Genomic DNA, 18583 nt, shown 5'->3' with positions numbered 1-18583 from the left:
GATATTGGCGCCCCCACTCGTCGGCGGCTGACCCTATTACTCCTACTATATGCCCTGAGCACAGTGTCTCATGCTCACTGTCATTTGAATCCAACAAGAAAGATGTAGACAGAATAAAGGAGCAAATGAGTATAAATATATATTGCACATATGGGGCTCCTTGTGGCAGGGTGAGAGACACGGACTAAAACAGTGAGTGCAAAACCAAAAAGTGCTCGTGCTCAACAGACATCTCACTAATTCTGAACCCTATTCATATAAATCCTGCCTGACTGTGGGGGTTGGCGCCCTACTGTACAGCGGATGTGGCGCCCCCACTAACCGATGGCTTACCCTAGAATGCCCTCTTCATATATTGATGATGATAATAGTCAGATGGGTAAACCACCGCAATGTACAAATACCCAGTAGGTAGGACAGAAAATCACAGCAATAAGTTACTACAACCTTCAGCCGAAGACTGCATTACAATCATAACTAGATAGGTATTTCCTGAAGGAACTACAGATAGTGCTTTGGAATGGTGCCCGGGCTGCCCCTGCAAGACTTTCACACTTGGGTGCCCCTCAGGCGCTGGTTTGGTAGTTGTAGCCCCTCAGGGTTGAGGCCACTCTGGGTCCGATTTAGTGGCCCGGGTCACTCTGGGTCCAATTTGGTGGCCCGGGTCACTCTGGGTCCGATTTGGTGGCCCGGGTCACTCTGGGTCCGATTTGGTGGGCCGGGTCACTCTGGGTCCGATTTGGTGGTCCGGGTCACTCTGGGTCCGATTTGGTGGGCCGGGTCACTCTGGGTCCGATTTGGTGGGCGGGGTCACTCTGGGTCCGATTTGGTGGCCCGGGTCACTCTGGGTCCGATTTGGTGGCCCGGGTCACTCTGGGTCCGATTTGGTGGCCCGGGTCACTCTGGGTCCGATTTGGTGGCCCGGGTCACTCTGGGTCCGAGTTGGTGGCCCGGGTCACTCTGGGTCCGATTTGGTGGCCCGGGTCACTCTGGGTCCGATTTGGTGGCCCGGGTCACTCTGGGTCCGATTTGGTGGCCTGGGTCACTCTGGGTCCGATTTGGTGGCCCGGGTCACTCTGGGTCCGAGTTGGTGGCCCGGGTCACTCTGGGTCGGATTTGGCGGGCGGCGCCACTCTGGGTCGGATTTGGCGGGCGGCGCCACTCTGGGTCCGATTTGGTGGGCGGCGCCACTCTGGGTCCGATTTGGCGGGCGGCGCCACTCTGGGTCCGATTTGGCGGGCGGCGCCACTCTGGGTCCGATTTGGCGGGCGGCGCCACTCTGGGTCCGATTTGGCGGGCGGCGCCACTCTGGGTCCGATTTGGCGGGCGGCGCCACTCTGGGTCCGATTTGGCGGGCGGCGCCACTCTGGGTCCGATTTGGCGGGCGGCGCCACACTGGGTCCGATTTGGCGGGCGGCGCCACACTGGGTCCGACTTTGGCGGGCGGCGCCACTCTGGGTCCGATTTGGCGGCCGGCGCCACTCTGGGTCCGATTTGGCGGGCGGCGCCACTCTGGGTCCGATTTGGCGGGCGGCGCCACTCTGGGTCCGATTTGGCGGGCGGCGCCACTCTGGGTCCGATTTGGCGGGCGGCGCCACTCTGGGTTCGATTTGGCGGGCGGGGCCACTCTGGGTCCGATTTGGCGGGCGGCGCCACACTGGGTCCGATTTGGCGGGCGGCGCCACTCTGGGTCCGATTTGGCGGGCGGCGCCACTCTGGGTCCGATTTGGCGGGAGGCGCCACTCTGGGTCCGATTTGGCGGGCGGCGCCACTCTGGGTCCGATTTGGCGTTCGGCGCCACTCTGGGTCCGATTTGGCGGGCGGCGCCACTCTGGGTCCGATTTGGCGGGCGGCGCCACTCTGGGTCCGATTTGGCGGGCGGCGCCACTCTGGGTCCGATTTGGCGGGCGGCGCCACTCTGGGTCCGATTTGGCGGGCGGCGTCACTCTGGGTCCGATTTGGCGGGCGGCGCCACTCTGGGTCCGATTTGGCGGGCGGCGCCACTCTGGGTCCGATTTGGCGGGCGGCGCCACTCTGGGTCCGATTTGGCGTGCGGCGCCACTTTGGGTCCGATTTGGCGGGCGGCGCCACTCCGGGTCCGATTTGGCGGGCGGCGCCACCCTGGGTCCGATTTGGCGGGCGGGGCCACCCGGGTCCGATTTGGCGGGCGGCGCCACTCCGGGTCCGATTTGGCGGGCGGCGCCACTCCGGGTCCGATTTGGCGGGCGGCGCCACTCCGGGTCCGATTTGGCGGGCGGCGCCACTCCGGGTCCGATTTGGCGGGCGGCGCCACTCCGTGTCCGATTTGGCGGGCGGCGCCACTCCGGGTCCGATTTGGCGGGTGGTGCCACTCCGGGTCCGATTTGGCGGGCGGCGCCACTCCGGGTCCGATTTGGCGGGCGGCGCCACTCTGGGTCCGACTTGGCGGGCGGCGCCACTCTGGGTCCGATTTGGCGGGCGGCGCCACTCTGGGTCCGATTTGGCGGGCGGCGCCACTCTGGGTCCGATTTGGCGGGCGGCGCCACTCTGGGTCCGATTTGGCGGGCGGCGCCACTCTGGGTCCGATTTGGCGGGCGGCGCCACTCTGGGTCCGATTTGGCGGGCGGCGCCACTCTGGGTCCGATTTGGTGGGCGGGGTCACTCTGGGTCCGATTTGGTGGGCGGGGTCACTCTGGGTCCGATTTGGTGGGCCGGGCCCCTCGGGGTCCGATTTGGTGGGCCGGGCCCCTCGGGTTCCGAATTGGTGAGCGGGGTAATCTACTATATAATTGTCTAAGGGCACTTCCGTCTTTCTGTCTCACAACACCGCTACGTCATCATCTCGTGAGACCGCAATGCACTCTTGGGACCGGAGCGCGCAACAAGCATCGGGTACCGGCCACTCCAGGTGCAACAAGCATCGTGTACCGGCCGCTCTAGGAGGTGCAACAACCATCAGATACCGGCCGCTCCAGGAGGTGAGTATGTAACTTTTTTATTTTAATTCTTTTTTTTTTTTTTAACAGGGATATGCAGTATACTATGTGACTGGACAATATACTACGTGACTGGGCAGTATAACTACGTGGCTCTGCGCTGTATACTGCGTGGCTCTGCGCTGTATACTGCGTGGCTCTGCGCTGTATACTACGCGGCTCTGCGCTGTATACTACGCGGCTCTGCGCTGTATACTGCGCGGCTCTGCGCTGTGTACTGCGCGGCTCTGCGCTGTGTACTGCGCGGCTCTGCGCTGTGTACTGCGCGGCTCTGCGCTGTGTACTGCGCGGCTCTGCGCGGTATACTGCGCGGCTCTGCGCTGTGTACTGCACGGCTCTGCGCTTTATACTGCGCGGCTCTGCGCTGTGTACTGCGCGGCTCTGCGCTGTGTACTGCGCGGCTCTGCGCTGTGTACTGCGCGGCTCTGCGCTGTATACTGCGCGGCTCTGCACTATATACTGCGCGGCTCTGCGCTGTGTACTGTGCGGCTCTGCGCTGTGTACTGCGCGGCTCTGCGCTGTGTACTGCGCGGCTCTGCGCTGTGTACTGCGCGGCTCTGCGCTGTATACTGTGCGGCTCTGCGCTTTGCACTGCGCCGCTCTGCGCTGTGTACTGCGCCGCTCTGCACTGTGTACTGCGCGGCTCTGCGCGGTATACTGCACGGCTCTGCTCTTTATACTGTGCGGCTCTGCGCTCTGTACTGCGCGGCTCTGCGCTGTGTACTGCGCGGCTCTGCGCTGTGTACTGCACGGCTCTGCGCTGTGTACTGCGCAGCTCTGCGCGGCTCTGCGCTGTGTACTGCGCGGCTCTGCGCTGTGTACTGCGCGGCTCTGCGCTGTGTACTGCGCGGCTCTGCGCTGTGTACTGCGCGGTATACTGCGCGGCTCTGCGCTGTGTACTGCACGGCTCTGCGCTTTATACTGCGCGGCTCTGCGCTGTGTACTGCGCGGCTCTGCGCTGTGTACTGCGCGGCTCTGCGCTGTATACTGCGCGGCTCTGCACTGTATACTGCGTGGCTGTGCAATATACTACGTGGACATGCATATTCTAGAATACCCGATGAGTTAGAATCGGGCCACAGTCTAATAATCATAAGACTACAGATAGTGTTTTGTAATTGTGCTGTACTGTCACTTTAAGAGCTGATATTATCTGACAAAACTTGTGAGCTGGTGAGCTGATGTAGAGTTCATAGGCGTTGGCATAGTAACTGTGTCTGACTGCGCATATCAATGAGCTAATCAGCCAGGTGGCAGTTATTTTTAGAAATTGCCTCAGAAATCAGGCCCATTATAAACGTATTGGAAAATTTCTCTATTGAAATGCATTGAAACACTTTTTTCAAACACAAATTATTAAAATACTTAGCACACCTCTCAGGAACGCTGGCTTCGAAATGACACCTCACTGGAGTCTGTGAGTGAAGCGGTTCGGGCCGCATTACGTGCGGACTGAATAATAATAACTAGATGGGTATTTCCTGAAGGAACTACAGATAGTGCTTTGGAATGGTGCCCGGGCTGCCCCTGCAAGACTTTGACACTTGGGTGCCCCTCAGGCGGTCCGATTTGGTGGGTTGGGTCAATCTGGGTCTGATTTTGTGGGCGGGGTAAATCTAGGTCCGATTCGGTGGGCGGGGTCACTTTTGGTCCGATTCTGTGGGCGCGGCCACTCTGGGTCCGATTCGGTGGGCGGGGCACCTTAGGGACCAATTTGGTGGGTGGGGTCACTCGGTCCGATTTGGTGGGCTGGGCACCTCAGGGTCTGATTTGGTGGGCTGGGCACCTCAGGGTCCGATTTGGTGGGTGGGGTCACTCTGGGTCCGATTTGGTGGGCGGGGTCACTCTGGGCCTGATTTGGTGGAAGGGGTCACTCTGGGTCCGATTTGGTGGAAGGGGTCACTCTGGGTCCGATTTGGTGGGCGGAGCCACTCTGGGTCCGATTTGGTGGGCGGGGTCACTCTGGGTCTGATTTAGGGGGCGGGGTCACTCTGGGTCCGATTTGGTGGGCCGGGCCTCTCGGGTTCCGAATTGGTGAGCGGGGTAATCTACTATCTAATTGTCTAAGGGCACTTCCGTCTTTCTGTCTCACAACACCGCTACGTCATCATCTCGTGAGACCGCAATGCACTCTTGGGACCGGAGCGCGCAACAAGCATCGGGTACCGGCCACTCCAGGTGCAACAAGCATCGTGTACCGGCCGCTCTAGGAGGTGCAACAACCATCAGATACCGGCCGCTCCAGGAGGTGAGTATGTAACTTTTTTATTTTAATTCTTTTTTTTTTTTAACAGGGATATGCAGTATACTATGTGACTGGACAATATACTACGTGACTGGGCAGTATAACTACGTGGCTCTGCGCTGTATACTGCGTCGCTCTGTGCTGTATACTGCGTGGCTCTGCGCTGTATACTACGCGGCTCTGCGCTGTATACTACGCGGCTCTGCGCTGTATACTGCGTGGCTCTGCGCTGTGTACTGCGCGGCTCTGCGCTGTGTACTGCGCGGCTCTGTGCTGTGTACTGCACGGCTCTGCGCTGTGTACTGCGCGGCTCTGCACTGTGTACTGCGCGTTCTGCGCTGTATACTGCGCGGCTCTGCGCTGTATACTGCGCGGCTCTGCGCTGTATACTGCGCAGCTCTGCGCTTTGTACTGCGCGGCTCTGCGCTATATACTGCGTGGCTCTTCGCTGTATACTACGCGGCTCTGCGCTGTGTACTGCGCGGCTCTGCGCTGTGTACTGCGCGTGTCCGTGCTGTGTACTGTGCGTGTCTGCGCTGTATACTGCGCGGCTCTGCGCTGTGTACTGCGCGGCTCTGCACTGTATACTACGCGGCTCAGCGCTGCATACTGCGCGGCTCTGCGCTGCATACTGCGTGGCTCTACGCTGCGTACTGCGCGGCTCTGCGCTGTATACTGGGTGGCTCTGCGCTGTGTACTGCGCGGCTCTGTGCTGTGTACTGTGCGGCTCTGCACTGTGTACTGCGCGGCTCTGCGCTGTGTACTGCGCGGCTCTGCGCTGTGTACTGCGCGGCTCTGCGCTTTATACTGTGCGGCTCTGCGCTTTATACTGTGCGGCTCTGCGCTCTGTACTGCGCGGCTCTGCGCTGTGTACTGCGCGGCTCTGCGCTGTATACTGCGCGGCTCTGCGCTGTGTACTGCGCGGCTCTGCGCTGTGTACTGCGCGGCTCTGCGCTGTGTACTGCTCGGCTCTGCGCTGTGTACTGCTCGGCTCTGCGCTGTGTACTGCGCAGCTCTCCGCTGTGTACTGCGCGGCTCTGCGCTGTGTACTGCGCGGCTCTGCGCTGTGTACTGCGCGGCTCTGCGCTGTGTACTGCGTGGCTCTGCGCTGTGTACTGCGCGGCTCTGCGCTTTGTACTGCGCGGCTTTGCGCTGTGTACTGCGCGGCTCTGCGCTGTGTACTGCGCGGCTCTGCGCTGTGTACTGCACGGCTCTGCGCTTTATACTGCGCGGCTCTGCGCTGTGTACTGCACGGCTCTGCGCTGTGTACTGCGCGGCTCTGCGCTTTATACTGTGCGGCTCTGCGCTCTGTACTGCGCGGCTCTGCGCTGTCTACTGCGCGGCTCTGCGCTGTGTACTGCTCGGCTCTGCGCTGTGTACTGCGCGGCTCTCCGCTTTATACTGCGCGGCTCTGCGCTGTGTACTGCGCGGCTCTGCGCTGTGTACTGCGCGGCTCTGCGCTTTATACTGCGCGGCTTTGCGCTGTGTACTGCATGGCTCTGCGCTGTGTACTGCGCGGCTCTGCGCTGTGTACTGCGCGGCTCTGCGCTGTGTACTGCGCGGCTCTGCGCTGTGTACTGCACGGCTCTGCGCTGTATACTGCGCGGCTCTGCGCTGTGTACTGCACGGCTCTGCGCTGTGTACTGCACGGCTCTGCGCTGTGTACTGTGCGGCTCTGCGCTTTATACTGCGCGGCTCTGCGCTGTGTACTGCGCGGCTCTGCGCTGTGTACTGCGCGGCTCTGCGCTGTGTACTGCACGGCTCTGCGCTTTATACTGCGCGGCTCTGCGCTGTGTACTGCACGGCTCTGCGCTGTGTACTGCGCGGCTCTGCGCTGTGTACTGCGTGGCTCTGCGCTTTATACTGCGCGGCTCTGCGCTGTGTACTGCGCGGCTCTGCGCTGTGTACTGCGCGGCTCTGCGCTGTGTACTGCGCGGCTCTGCGCTGTGTACTGCGCGGCTCTGCGCTGTATACTGCGCGGCTCTGCGCTGTGTACTGCACGGGTCTGCGCTGTGTACTGCGCGGCTCTGCGCTGTGTACTGCGCGGCTCTGCGCTGTGTACTGCACGGCTCTGCACTGTATACTGCGTGGCTGTGCAATATACTACGTGGACATGCATATTCTAGAATACCCGATGAGTTAGAATCGGGCCACAGTCTAATAATCATAAGACTACGGATAGTGGTTTGGAATTGTGCTGTACTGTCACTTTAAGAGCTGATATTATCTGACAAAACTTGTGACCTGGTGAGCTGATGTAGATTTCATAGGCGTTGGCATAGTAACTGTGTCTGACTGCGCATATCAATGAGCTAATCAGCCAGGTGGCAGTTATTTTTAGAAATTGCCTCAGAAACCAGCCCATTATAAACGTATAGGAAAATTTCTCCATTGAAACGCATTGAAAGACTTTTTTCAAACACAAATTGCGCAAAAACTACAAATCCGATCGGCACGAAAAATACTTAGCACACCTCTTGGGGACGCTGGCTTCGAAATGACACCTCACTGGAGTCTGTGAGTTTAGCGGTTCGGGCCGCATTACGTGCGGACTGAATAATAAGAATAAGAAGTTTACCACGGTGGAATAACAGTATAATGCTTTGTTCCAAAGCACTATAATAACTAGATGGGTATTTCCTGAAGGAACTACGGATAGTGCTTTGGAATGGTGCCCGGGCTGCCCCTGCAAGACTTTCACACTTGGGTGCCCCTCAGGCGGTCCGATTTGGTGGGTTGGGTCAATCTGGGTCTGATTTTGTGGGCAGGGTAAATCTAGGTCCGATTCGGTGGGCGGGGTCACTTTTGGTCCGATTCTGTGGGCGCGGCCACTCTGGGTCCGATTCGGTGGGCGGAGCCACTCTGGGTCCGATTTGGTGGGCGGGGCGCCTTAGGGACCAATTTGGTGGGTGGGGTCACTCGGTCCGATTTGGTGGGCTGGGCACCTCAGGGTCTGATTTGGTGGGCTGGGCACCTCATGGTCCGATTTGGTGGGTGGGGTCACTCTGGGTCCGATTTGGTGGAAGGGGTCACTCTGGGTCCGATTTGGTGGAAGGGGTCACTCTGGGTCTGATTTGGTGGAAGGGGTCACTCTGGGTTCGATTTGGTGGGCGGAGCCACTCTGGGTCCGATTTGGTGGGCGGGGTCACTCTGGGTCCGATTTGGTGGGCGGGGTCACTCTGGGTCCGATTTGGTGAGCGGGGTAATCTACTATATAATTGTCTAAGGGCACTTCCGTCTTTCTGTCTCACAACACCGCTACGTCATCATCTCGTGAGACCGCAATGCACTCTTGGGACCGGAGCGCGCAACAAGCATCGGGTACCGGCCACTCCAGGTGCAACAAGCATCGTGTACCGGCCACTCTAGGAGGTGCAACAACCATCAGATACCGGCCGCTCCAGGAGGTGAGTATGTAACTTTTTTATTTTAATTCTTTTTTTTTTTTTAACAGGGATATGCAGTATACTATGTGACTGGACAATATACTACGTGACTGGGCAGTATAACTACGTGGCTCTGCGCTGTATACTGCGTGGCTCTGCGCTGTATACTGCGTGGCTCTGCGCTGTATACTACGCGGCTCTGCGCTGTATACTACGCGGCTCTGCGCTGCTCTGCGCTATATACTGCGCGGCTCTTCGCTGTATACTACGCGGCTCTGCGCTGTGTACTGCGCGGCTCTGCGCTGTGTACTGCGCGTGTCCGTGCTGTGTACTGCGCGTGTCTGCGCTGTATACTGCGCGGCTCTGCGCTGTGTACTGCGCGGCTCTGCACTGTGTACTGCACGGCTCTGCGCTGTATACTGCGGGGCTCTGCACTGTATACTGCGGGGCTCTGCGCTGTATACTACGCGGCTCTGCGCTGTATACTGCGCGGCTCTGCGCTGTATACTGCGTGGCTCTACGCTGTGTACTGCGCGGCTCTGCGCTGTATACTGCGCGGCTCTGCGCTGTATACTGGGTGGCTCTGCGCTGTGTACTGCGCGGCTCTGCGCTGTATACTGCGCGGCTCTGCGCTGTGTACTGCGCGGCTCTGCGCTGTGTACTGCGCGGCTCTGCGCTGTGTACTGCGCGGCTCTGCGCTGTGTACTGCGCGGCTCTGCGCTTTATACTGCACGGCTCTGCGCTGTGTACTGCGCGGCTCTCCGCTTTATACTGCGCGGCTCTGCGCTGTGTACTGTGCGGCTCTGCGCTGTGTACTGCGCGGCTCTGCGCTGTGTACTGCGCGGCTCTCCGCTTTATACTGCGCGGCTCTGCGCTGTGTACTGTGCGGCTCTGCGCTGTGTACTGCGCGGCTCTGCGCTGTGTACTGCGCGGCTCTGCGCTTTATACTGCGCGACTCTGCGCTTTGTACTGTACGGCTCTGCGCTGTGTACTGCGCGGCTCTGCGCTGTGTACTGCGCGGCTCTGCGCTGTGTACTACGCGGCTCTGCGCTGTGTACTGCGCGGCTCTGCGCTGTGTACTGCGCGGCTCTGCGCTTTATACTGCGCGACTCTGCGCTTTGTACTGCGCGGCTCTGCGCTGTGTACTGCGCGGCTCTGCGCTCTATACTGCGCGGCTCTGCGCTGTGTACTGCGCGGCTCTGCGCTTTATACTGCGTGGCTGTGCAATATACTACGTGGACATGCATATTCTAGAATACCCGATGAGTTAGAATCGGGCCTCCATCTAATAATCATAAGACTACAGATAGTGGTTTGGAATTGTGCTGTACTGTCACTTTAAGAGCTGATATTATCTGACAAAACTTGTGAGCTGATGTAGAGTTCATAGGCGTTGGCATAGTAACTGTGTCTGACTGCGCATATCAATGAGCTAATCAGCCAGGTGGCAGTTATTTTTAGAAATTGCCTCAGAAACCAGCCCATTATAAACGTATGGGACAATTTCCCTATTGAAACGCATTGAAAGACTTTTTTCAAACACAAATTGCGCAAAAACTACAAATCCGATCGGCACGAAAAATACTTAGCACACCTCTTGGGGACGCTGGCTTCGAAATGACACCTCACTGGAGTCTGTGAGTTTAGCGGTTCGGGCCGCATTACGTGCGGACTGAATAATAAGAATAAGAAGAAGTTTACCACGGTGGAATAACAGTATAGTGCTTTGTTCCAAAGCACTATAATAATAATAAGAAGTTTACCACGGTGGAATAACAGTATAGTGCTTTGTTCCAAAGCACTATAATAATAATAAGAAGAAGTTTACCACGATGGAATAACAGTATAGTGCTTTGTTCCAAAGCACTATAATAAGAAGAAGTTTACCACGGTGGAATAACAGTATAGTGCTTTGTTCCAAAGCACTATAATAAACATAAGGGCAGAGAGTGAGAACCGATCCTTATCAGAAAGAGATGAACAAAACGCCTCAACGCGTTCCACCTAAGCGGATCATCATGCATTGGCTGTTTTCTGCTGATAGCTGTAATCTATAGGAATACAATGGGTAGAGCATAGCCCTTGGGGCCACACAAAGTGATGCTAAGGCTAATTGCGATGTGCGAAACTGAACAATTCTGTTGCTTATTATAATGCACTGGATGGGGGCGCCATAGCTGTGGCTTGCAGGAAAGCGCTGGCTGGAGCCACAGTGGTGGTCCTTAGAAAAACGTGGTGGAGTGAAAGTTAAAGCTCATTGGAAATCATGTTCCAAAAATGATTACCTTGTTTTACCATTTATTTATTTATTTATTTATTTATTTATTTATTTATTTTGACTATTCTTACTTGTGGAACACATCTTATTTAGAAATACTGTGACAATGCCCCAAGTGAATACATTTATTTTATTTTATTCTATTCAGAGAAGTGCAACAGGTTCCGGAGTCTGTTCGTAACACAGAAGAAGTGAAGTATGCCATCCAAATGTTTGCTGCACTAAATAGCACCAACTTTGTCCGGTTCTTCAAGCTTGTCCGTTCTGCATCTTACCTTAACAGTTGCATACTACATTGCTATTTCCCACAGGTAATAGATGTTTTCTGGATTTGATCAAGGCTTTGCATTTTTTATTTAATTTCTTGGTGCAGTTTAATGCCTTACCCTGTGTCTCTCGCAGGTACGAAGAGATGCTTTGCGTGCCTTGAATGTAGCTTACACAATCAGCTATCAGAGACCCACCTTATTTCCTCTAGAAAACATGGTTCGTCTTCTCTTTTTCCATGATACCGAGGAAGCAACAGATTTTCTTACATCATATGGCTTAAGTGTTAGAGAAGGGTAAGTGGACCTTAGAGTGGCAATCTTTGGAATGTACAGTATTAATTGTCTTTAATACTTACTGTGTTTTTTTTTCCTCCTGAAAGTTTTGTAGAGCTGAATCGCGCTGCATTTGTTGAGCCATTGATTCCTTTTCATCCAAAGAGGAGCTCATATATCAGTTCTAAGAGGCAAAAGTCTGTAGGGGAAGTTGTGAATGGAGCTCCACTCCCACAGTTTTCTCTGCATATGCCGGTTTGCAGCTTTGATGCCCAGAATAAATATACTGGAAGTTGTAGCATTTATGAACCAACAGGTAAGTAAAAAAGAACTTTAGAATAAATTAAATTTTGTTTCCTGCTTCTCAGTCTGCGTTAACAAGTTGGTGTATCCCATTAATAGCATTGGGGACACTGCACATGCCACTAGAAGGCTGACACTAGGCAGAACAAAAAAGTGTTCACTTTTACAGGTGTGCTATAAAGCTAGGCACCTCCGTTTTAGCCTAGTGTCCGTAGGAGGCAGACATGGCCTGCATTGTGCTTGCTGCTTTTTTTGTCTTTGTATTTTTCCTTTTTTTCTTCTTTGCAAGTGGTATGAATGACGCCCACAATTTTCGAACGTGCAGGGAGTCCTCAGCATGAACTAGAGGGTGCTGTTTTTTGCTTGACGCTCATCTCCCATAGCAGCTTCTGCGGAGTTCACGTGACCCCACTAAATTTATGAGGTCAGGTAGGGAGTGACCCTGTGGGCAGCCGAAGATGTCAGACAGGTGAGTATCATTAGTCCATCACCTCCTTTTTCCATCATTTTGTTCTCTATGATCCCTCTTTTGTTTGCTCTCACAGTGAAAATCATTTACAATGTGGTTAGCCAAGCCCTCTCTTGTTGTGGTGCCTATAACCTAGCCTTTTTCAGAGCCTTTATAGCCCCTCTTGAGAATTGAGCCCCACTGACTTGGTCGTATCTATAGCTCAAGCCTCAAGTACCAGTATTAGACTCTTCCATACTGGGTTGAGTCTCTGGAGCGCTTGCCATCCAAGTGAGCTTCCCATATAGACACTATGATTATTCTGTAAAAAAAAAAAACAAAAAAAAAAAAAAAAAACAGAACAAAACAAAAATAAAAGAAATCAGTTAGGCACATGCAGTCCTCCAAAGGGTCTGATGATGTCTTTCTTCTCAGTAATTTGGTACCACAGTAGTCCTCTAGAGCCACCATCTTGCCTCTATCTGAAGTTTGGTCCCTCAGTGACACACTATATAAGTTGCTTTGATGCTGTCTCCAATATGATCTTTATGGTGAGGGACTCCTGTTGTTACTTCCGCTTGGTTCAGCAAGGTTTCTACGGTCCAGTCTAGTCAGTAGCACCATGGCCTGACTACTGCATCTCCTTGCAGTAGGACCTTCTGTACCTCTCCATTCACTGACTTCTGACCTAAAGATGTCTCCCCTTAGGTGCCTGATGGCCAGAAAAATAACTGATTGCTTTTCGCTGATACGTTTGTCTCATATCTTGAACCAAATATCCAAGAAGATCTTTTTTTTAACCTTCTCTCATAGGAGGTACGGTAACTTTTTTTTTTTCTTTAGCTGGGCATTGGACAAAATCTCAGATTTCTCAGGGAAAGTGTGCTTTCAGCTGCTTGCTGAAACGCGTCGGTTTGCCCATCCATATGTTGGGGGAGTATTGTCCTCTCTCACTGTGAGCACTTTTTTGTAGCGCTCTCCCTCTGGTTCCCTTCTACCTCAGGGTAACCCAGCTCAGGTACCCTGTTATGGACCTGGTGGTTAGGAGCACCTGGAATGACCTGATAGTCAAACTGCAAAAATAGGACGAGCTCTGGGAAGTGGGAGCTCTGCTGACCGCAACCCTGATCCTATTATCACACACACTAGAATTAGCCGTGGATCGTGCCTGACTCTGCCTAGACGACTCTTCACAGCCTGAGAGGTAACTACCCATAAAGAGAAATAAAGCCTCACCTTGCCTCAGAGAAATTCCCCAAAGGAAAAGGGCAGACCCCCACATATATTGACTGTGAGTTAAGAGGAAGGCACAAACACAGGAATGAAACCGGTTTCAGCAAAGGAGGCCAGACTTACTAAATAGGCAGAAGATAGACAAAGGGATCTTTGCGGTCAGCACAAAAACTACAAAAAGCCACGCGGAGTGAGCAAAAAGACCCCCGCACCGACTCACGGTGCGGTGGTGCCACTCTGCAACCCAGAGCTTCCAGCTAGCGAAACAATATCATGATAGCCAGCTGGACAGAAACTTAGCAGGTACTAAGAAATATATTCAGCACACAAATGAACAACAAATGAGCTTAGCAGGGACTTAGCTTCTGCTGAAGTAGACAGGACATCAGGAGATCCAAGAGAGATCTGAACCAATACTGATACATTGACAGCTGGCATCAAGTAACGATCTGAGCGGAGTTAAATAGAGGAACCAGCCCAGTCTTAAACGATGCAGCTGAGGGAGCAACTTCAAGACCAGCAGCTCCAATTTCAGCCACCAGAGGGAGTCCACGGACCGAACTCACAGAAGTACCATTCCTGACCACAGGAGGGAGTTTGAGAACAGAGTTCACAACAGTACCCACCGTATACTTAACAACAGTACTTTACTGTTACATCAGGGAGGTTACTGGGAACGCCTTGTAGGGGTTTCACTCACTCAGCTGCGACGGCTGACACTTAGGAGGCAGGTTCCAACAAAAGTTCAAAGGTTTATTGCTTCATAAACCAGTTTAGCATTGTTACAGAACCCCCCAGCACCAATAATATGTTATGCAGTGTATGTATATATAGTGGTTTCCATGTGAAATACATCAGTCCACAGGCTGTGCCCCTGGACAAGATATTTTCCTTCTGACCTCCCCCACCTTCACCTCTGTAATTCCCACAGTAAATATTGGCAGGCTCCGACCCCCTGCAGCTATTGTAATGAATGTCTGGGCTGTTTTTCTATTGACCCGCCCCTGTAACTGTGTGTTATATTTTGTGTTCTGTGAATAAAGTGTGTTCTTAAGGCCCCGTCTCACATAGCGAGATCGCTAGCGAGATCGCTGCTGAGTCACAAGTTTTGTGACGCAACAGCGACCTCAGTAGCGATCTCGCTATGTGTGACACCTAGCAGCGACCAGGCCCCTGCTGTGAGATCGCTGGTCGTGTCGGAATGGCCTGGACCTTTTTTTGGTCGTTGAGGTCCCGCTGGGTAGCACACATCGCAGTGTTTGGCACCTTACCAACGACCTCGATGACGACTCACACACCGACAATAGGCGTGCATTTGCGGTGCCTTTTCCGCGCCCATTCAGTTCCGATTGGTGGTCGCTACTGCGTTCTGATTGGTTTGCGGCCTTGCCATATGAGATGACACGATAGCTCTTCTGTCCTTTGTTCCTGAGCGCGTGGTGGATTGCAGATCGTTGTAGAGTTCTCCGGCCTGCGACTTCTATTCGTTTGTATTCTTCAACGGTTTTTCGGATATCTATACTTTGTGCACGGTAAGTATCATTTGGGGTCTCAAATGCGTTTTCATTTCCTAAATTTTTAAAGGGCACCTACTAATTACCTGCTATTATTGCTCTGGAGGGAGGGAGTGAGGGCTTGGCTGCTATCTGTGTACATATACTTTTTACACAGGCTGCCATTTTTGGGGTGTCTTCTGCGTGCACACCCATACAGCATGTTTTCTGCCATGCATGGTAACGGAATGGAGTGCATTTATTTTTTTATTATTTTATTTATTTATATATATATTTTTTTTATAACTTTCTCATCTTTTATAATTTGATGTGTTTCAGTTTTCAGCATCATGAACAATGCGCAGTGTGCTGTTGTGTTTGCTGCACTGCTTGTTGAGGAAGCTCGGCGTCAAGATGAGGCACGGATGCTAGAGAGGCGTTCCAAACGAAAGCGTCGCATGTGGACCAGAGAGTGGCTGCAGAAGAGATCTGATTTGTCCCACATGCAACTTGTAAGAGAGCTTCAGGATAACAATCCTCATGATTTCCGCAACTATCTGCGGATGTCTGAGGAATCCTTCAAACATTTACTGGAAAGAATTACTCCACTGATTAAACGGAAGGATACAGCGATGCGTGCTGCCATCCCGGCAGATGAAAGATTGGCAGTCACGCTGCGATTCCTGGCCACCGGGCGCTCGCTACAAGACTTGCATTTTTCTTCAGCCATTTCAAGGCCCCTGCTCAGCGTTCTAATTCCAGAGACATGTAATGCGATTTTCCACAGTCTACGTAGCTACATGCAGTTTCCCAACACGGAGGAGGAATGGAAAAAGATTGCCTCCGATTTTGAGCAGCTTTGGCAGTTCCCTAACTGTGGTGGGGCTTTGGACGGGAAACATGTCCGGATCACTCAACCACCTAACAGCGGATCCTATTTCTATAATTATAAGGGCTATTTCAGCATCATCCTGATGGCCCTTGTTAACGCGAATTACGAATTTATAAATGTAGATGTTGGCATGAACGGAAGGGTTTCCGATGGTGGTGTTTTAGAGCACACACTCTTTGGAGAGCGTTTGAACAACTGTGACCTTCACTTGCCCCCCAACTCTGAGACTAGAGGCAACCTTAATTTTGTTTTTGTCAGTGATGAGGCCTTCCCGCTTCATCCCAATCTTATCAAACCGTTCCCCCAAAAAAGTCTAACAGAGGAAAGAAGAATTTTCAATTACCGCTTGTCAAGGGCACGTCGGGTTGTAGAAAATGCCTTCGGTATCATGGCTAATCGCTTCAGAGTTTTCCACACGCCTATTAACATGAAGCTTGAATCGATAGACTCCGTTGTTTTGGCTTGTTGTGTGCTTCACAACTTCCTTCGCCGTCGCGATGCTTTGGCGTACAGTCCACCTGGCTTCGTGGACTCTGTGGGCCTAGTAAATGGGGAAGTGCAGCTAGGTGAATGGCGCGCAGACAATCCCGCAATTGCAGGCCTTCAACCATTGGGACCTGGCAGAAACACCCACGATGCGAAGACCTGCCGAGACAACTACAGCCAATATTTTAACGGTCCTGGTGCTGTTACTTGGCAGCATCAGAACTTATAGTGGGCTACTACTGACATTTATACACTGTTTTACTTATTGTACTGATTTGTCTAATAAACTGTGTGTTTTACTTTGCAAAAGCTTTGTTTCTCATTCTTTCTGCAGTAAGGACCCGTATATACATATGTGTATTCCTATCTATACATATACATCCATATACATCAACTTTGAAATCTACACATATACCTACATATACACATACATACTCACAGACAGGCTCGGACTGGCCCACCGGAGAACCGGAGGATCCTCCGGTGGGCCCAGGCACTGACACCTGCTGGCAGGGCCCCCACTGCTCCAGGGGCCCCCACTGCTCCGGGGGCCCCCCTGGCCACCCCCCACCCACCCTCCTTGAAGACGATACTCACCCTGCTCCAGCGATGGTCTCGGCGTCTGCTCTGCACTGCATCTTCTTTCTGCTTGTGCGGTCACGTGGTACCGCTTCATTAAGGCCATGAATATGCGCATATTCATGACTTTAATCAGTATCACATGACCGCACAAGCAGGAAGAAGATGCAGTGCAGAGCAGACGCCGAGACCATCGCTGGAGCAGGCAGCAGGGTGAGTATCGTCTTCAAGGAGGGTGGCGGCCGTGGGGCCCCCGGAGCAGTGGGGGGCAGTGGGGGACACTGGGGGGGGGGCAGAATGCTGGACATCCACTGGGGGCAGATTGCTGGAGACACACTGGGGCAGAATGCTGGAGACACACTGGGGCAGAATGCTGGAGACACACTGGGGCAGAATGCTGGAGACACACTGGGGCAGAATGCTGGAGACACACTGGGGCAGAATGCTGGAGACACACTGGGGATCCTGTGGAGCCCATGGATCAGTGATAACTTGTTTTACCAAGAACCACATTAATGTAAACTACCGTAATTATACATCCCAGTTTACAGCCGATGCTCCACTATAATGACAGATATTTGCATATAGCTGTAGGGTGGGCCCCTAGAGTCCATTCCTCTGGTGGGCCCCAGACACACCCATGTCCGACGCTGCTCACAGACATACAAATATAAATACCTATCTAAACATTCATACATATCCAGACATAAACCCACCAACACTCCAGTCTTCCAGTGCAACCGGAGACGCTATATTGCTTATGCGTTACAATTAGAACGCAGTAGCGTCGTCGGTGTGACCTGGAGATTACAATATAGGCCGCAGTAGCGGTGACGTTGATGCGTCGTGGGCGTGGTTTACGGCGCTGATGCGTTGTGGGCGTGTTAAAGGACAGTGCTGCGGCCTTGCTTTTACCCAGTGGCGGCAAAATGGCGGCCAGGCGACGTGCAACACCTTGGGGTGACGCAGAAGTGCGTTACCTAATAGCTGAGGTAGATGCCTGTGATTATGCGTGTCATAATCACCAAGAACATGCCGTCCTCCATAAGCAGGCTGTGCTGCGGAGGATCAGTCGGGGCCTAGCACAGAGATTTGGAGTGCAGCGCTCCAGTACCCAGATCCGGAAGAAGCTGGCGGATCTGCAGTACAGGTCCAGTGAACGCCTAGCCAGCATCCGGTCACAGAGCCTTCCACATCGTGGTGAGTGTTGTTAAGATAGGTTAGCATAGCATATGGCCACGACCGTTTTGAGTGTTTCTGCTGCCCTTGGCAATTTTTGTGCTGCCTCCCCAGTTGATGAGTATGCACAGACTGTCAGCACATTCATGGCAGATCCAACAGTTTTTGGGTGGCGTGCACCCAACGTCAGACACACCGTTGTAAAATGAGGGGCATGTATACACACATATACGTATACACCCCACAGTGCTCCATCTTGTATATTGGCAGCACACAATGCTCGGCTCCGCACGCCCCGTACGTACCGGCTCGGCTCGGCACGCCTTCTACACGCCTGGCTGCAAAATGAGGGGCATGTATACACACATATACGTATACACCTCACAGTGCTCCATCTTGTATATTGGCAGCACATAATGCTCGGCTCCGCACGCCCCGTACGTACCGGCTCGGCTCGGCACGCCTTGTACACGCCCGGCTGTAAAATTAGGGGCATGTATACACACATATACGTATACACCTCACAGTGCTCCATCTTGTATAT

The 18583-nt window shown here is 53.4% G+C and overlaps 1 protein-coding gene across 1 annotated transcript in view; it reads left to right on the top strand.

Moving 5' to 3' along the window:
• LOC143784318 (germinal-center associated nuclear protein-like) overlaps nt 1–18583 on the top strand; it is an 84337-nt gene that overhangs the window by 64053 nt on the left and 1701 nt on the right. Inside the window, exons 8-10 of the mRNA XM_077272460.1 lie at nt 11033–11195; nt 11287–11447; nt 11534–11742. Coding sequence (XP_077128575.1) covers nt 11033–11195; nt 11287–11447; nt 11534–11742 — 533 coding nt within the window. The remainder of the gene's footprint in view (nt 1–11032; nt 11196–11286; nt 11448–11533; nt 11743–18583) is intronic.

Source organism: Ranitomeya variabilis, chromosome 7 (assembly GCF_051348905.1).
Source record: "Ranitomeya variabilis isolate aRanVar5 chromosome 7, aRanVar5.hap1, whole genome shotgun sequence".
Classification (NCBI taxonomy): Eukaryota; Metazoa; Chordata; class Amphibia; order Anura; family Dendrobatidae; genus Ranitomeya; species Ranitomeya variabilis.
This window is presented reverse-complemented; position numbering and strand designations above follow the sequence as displayed.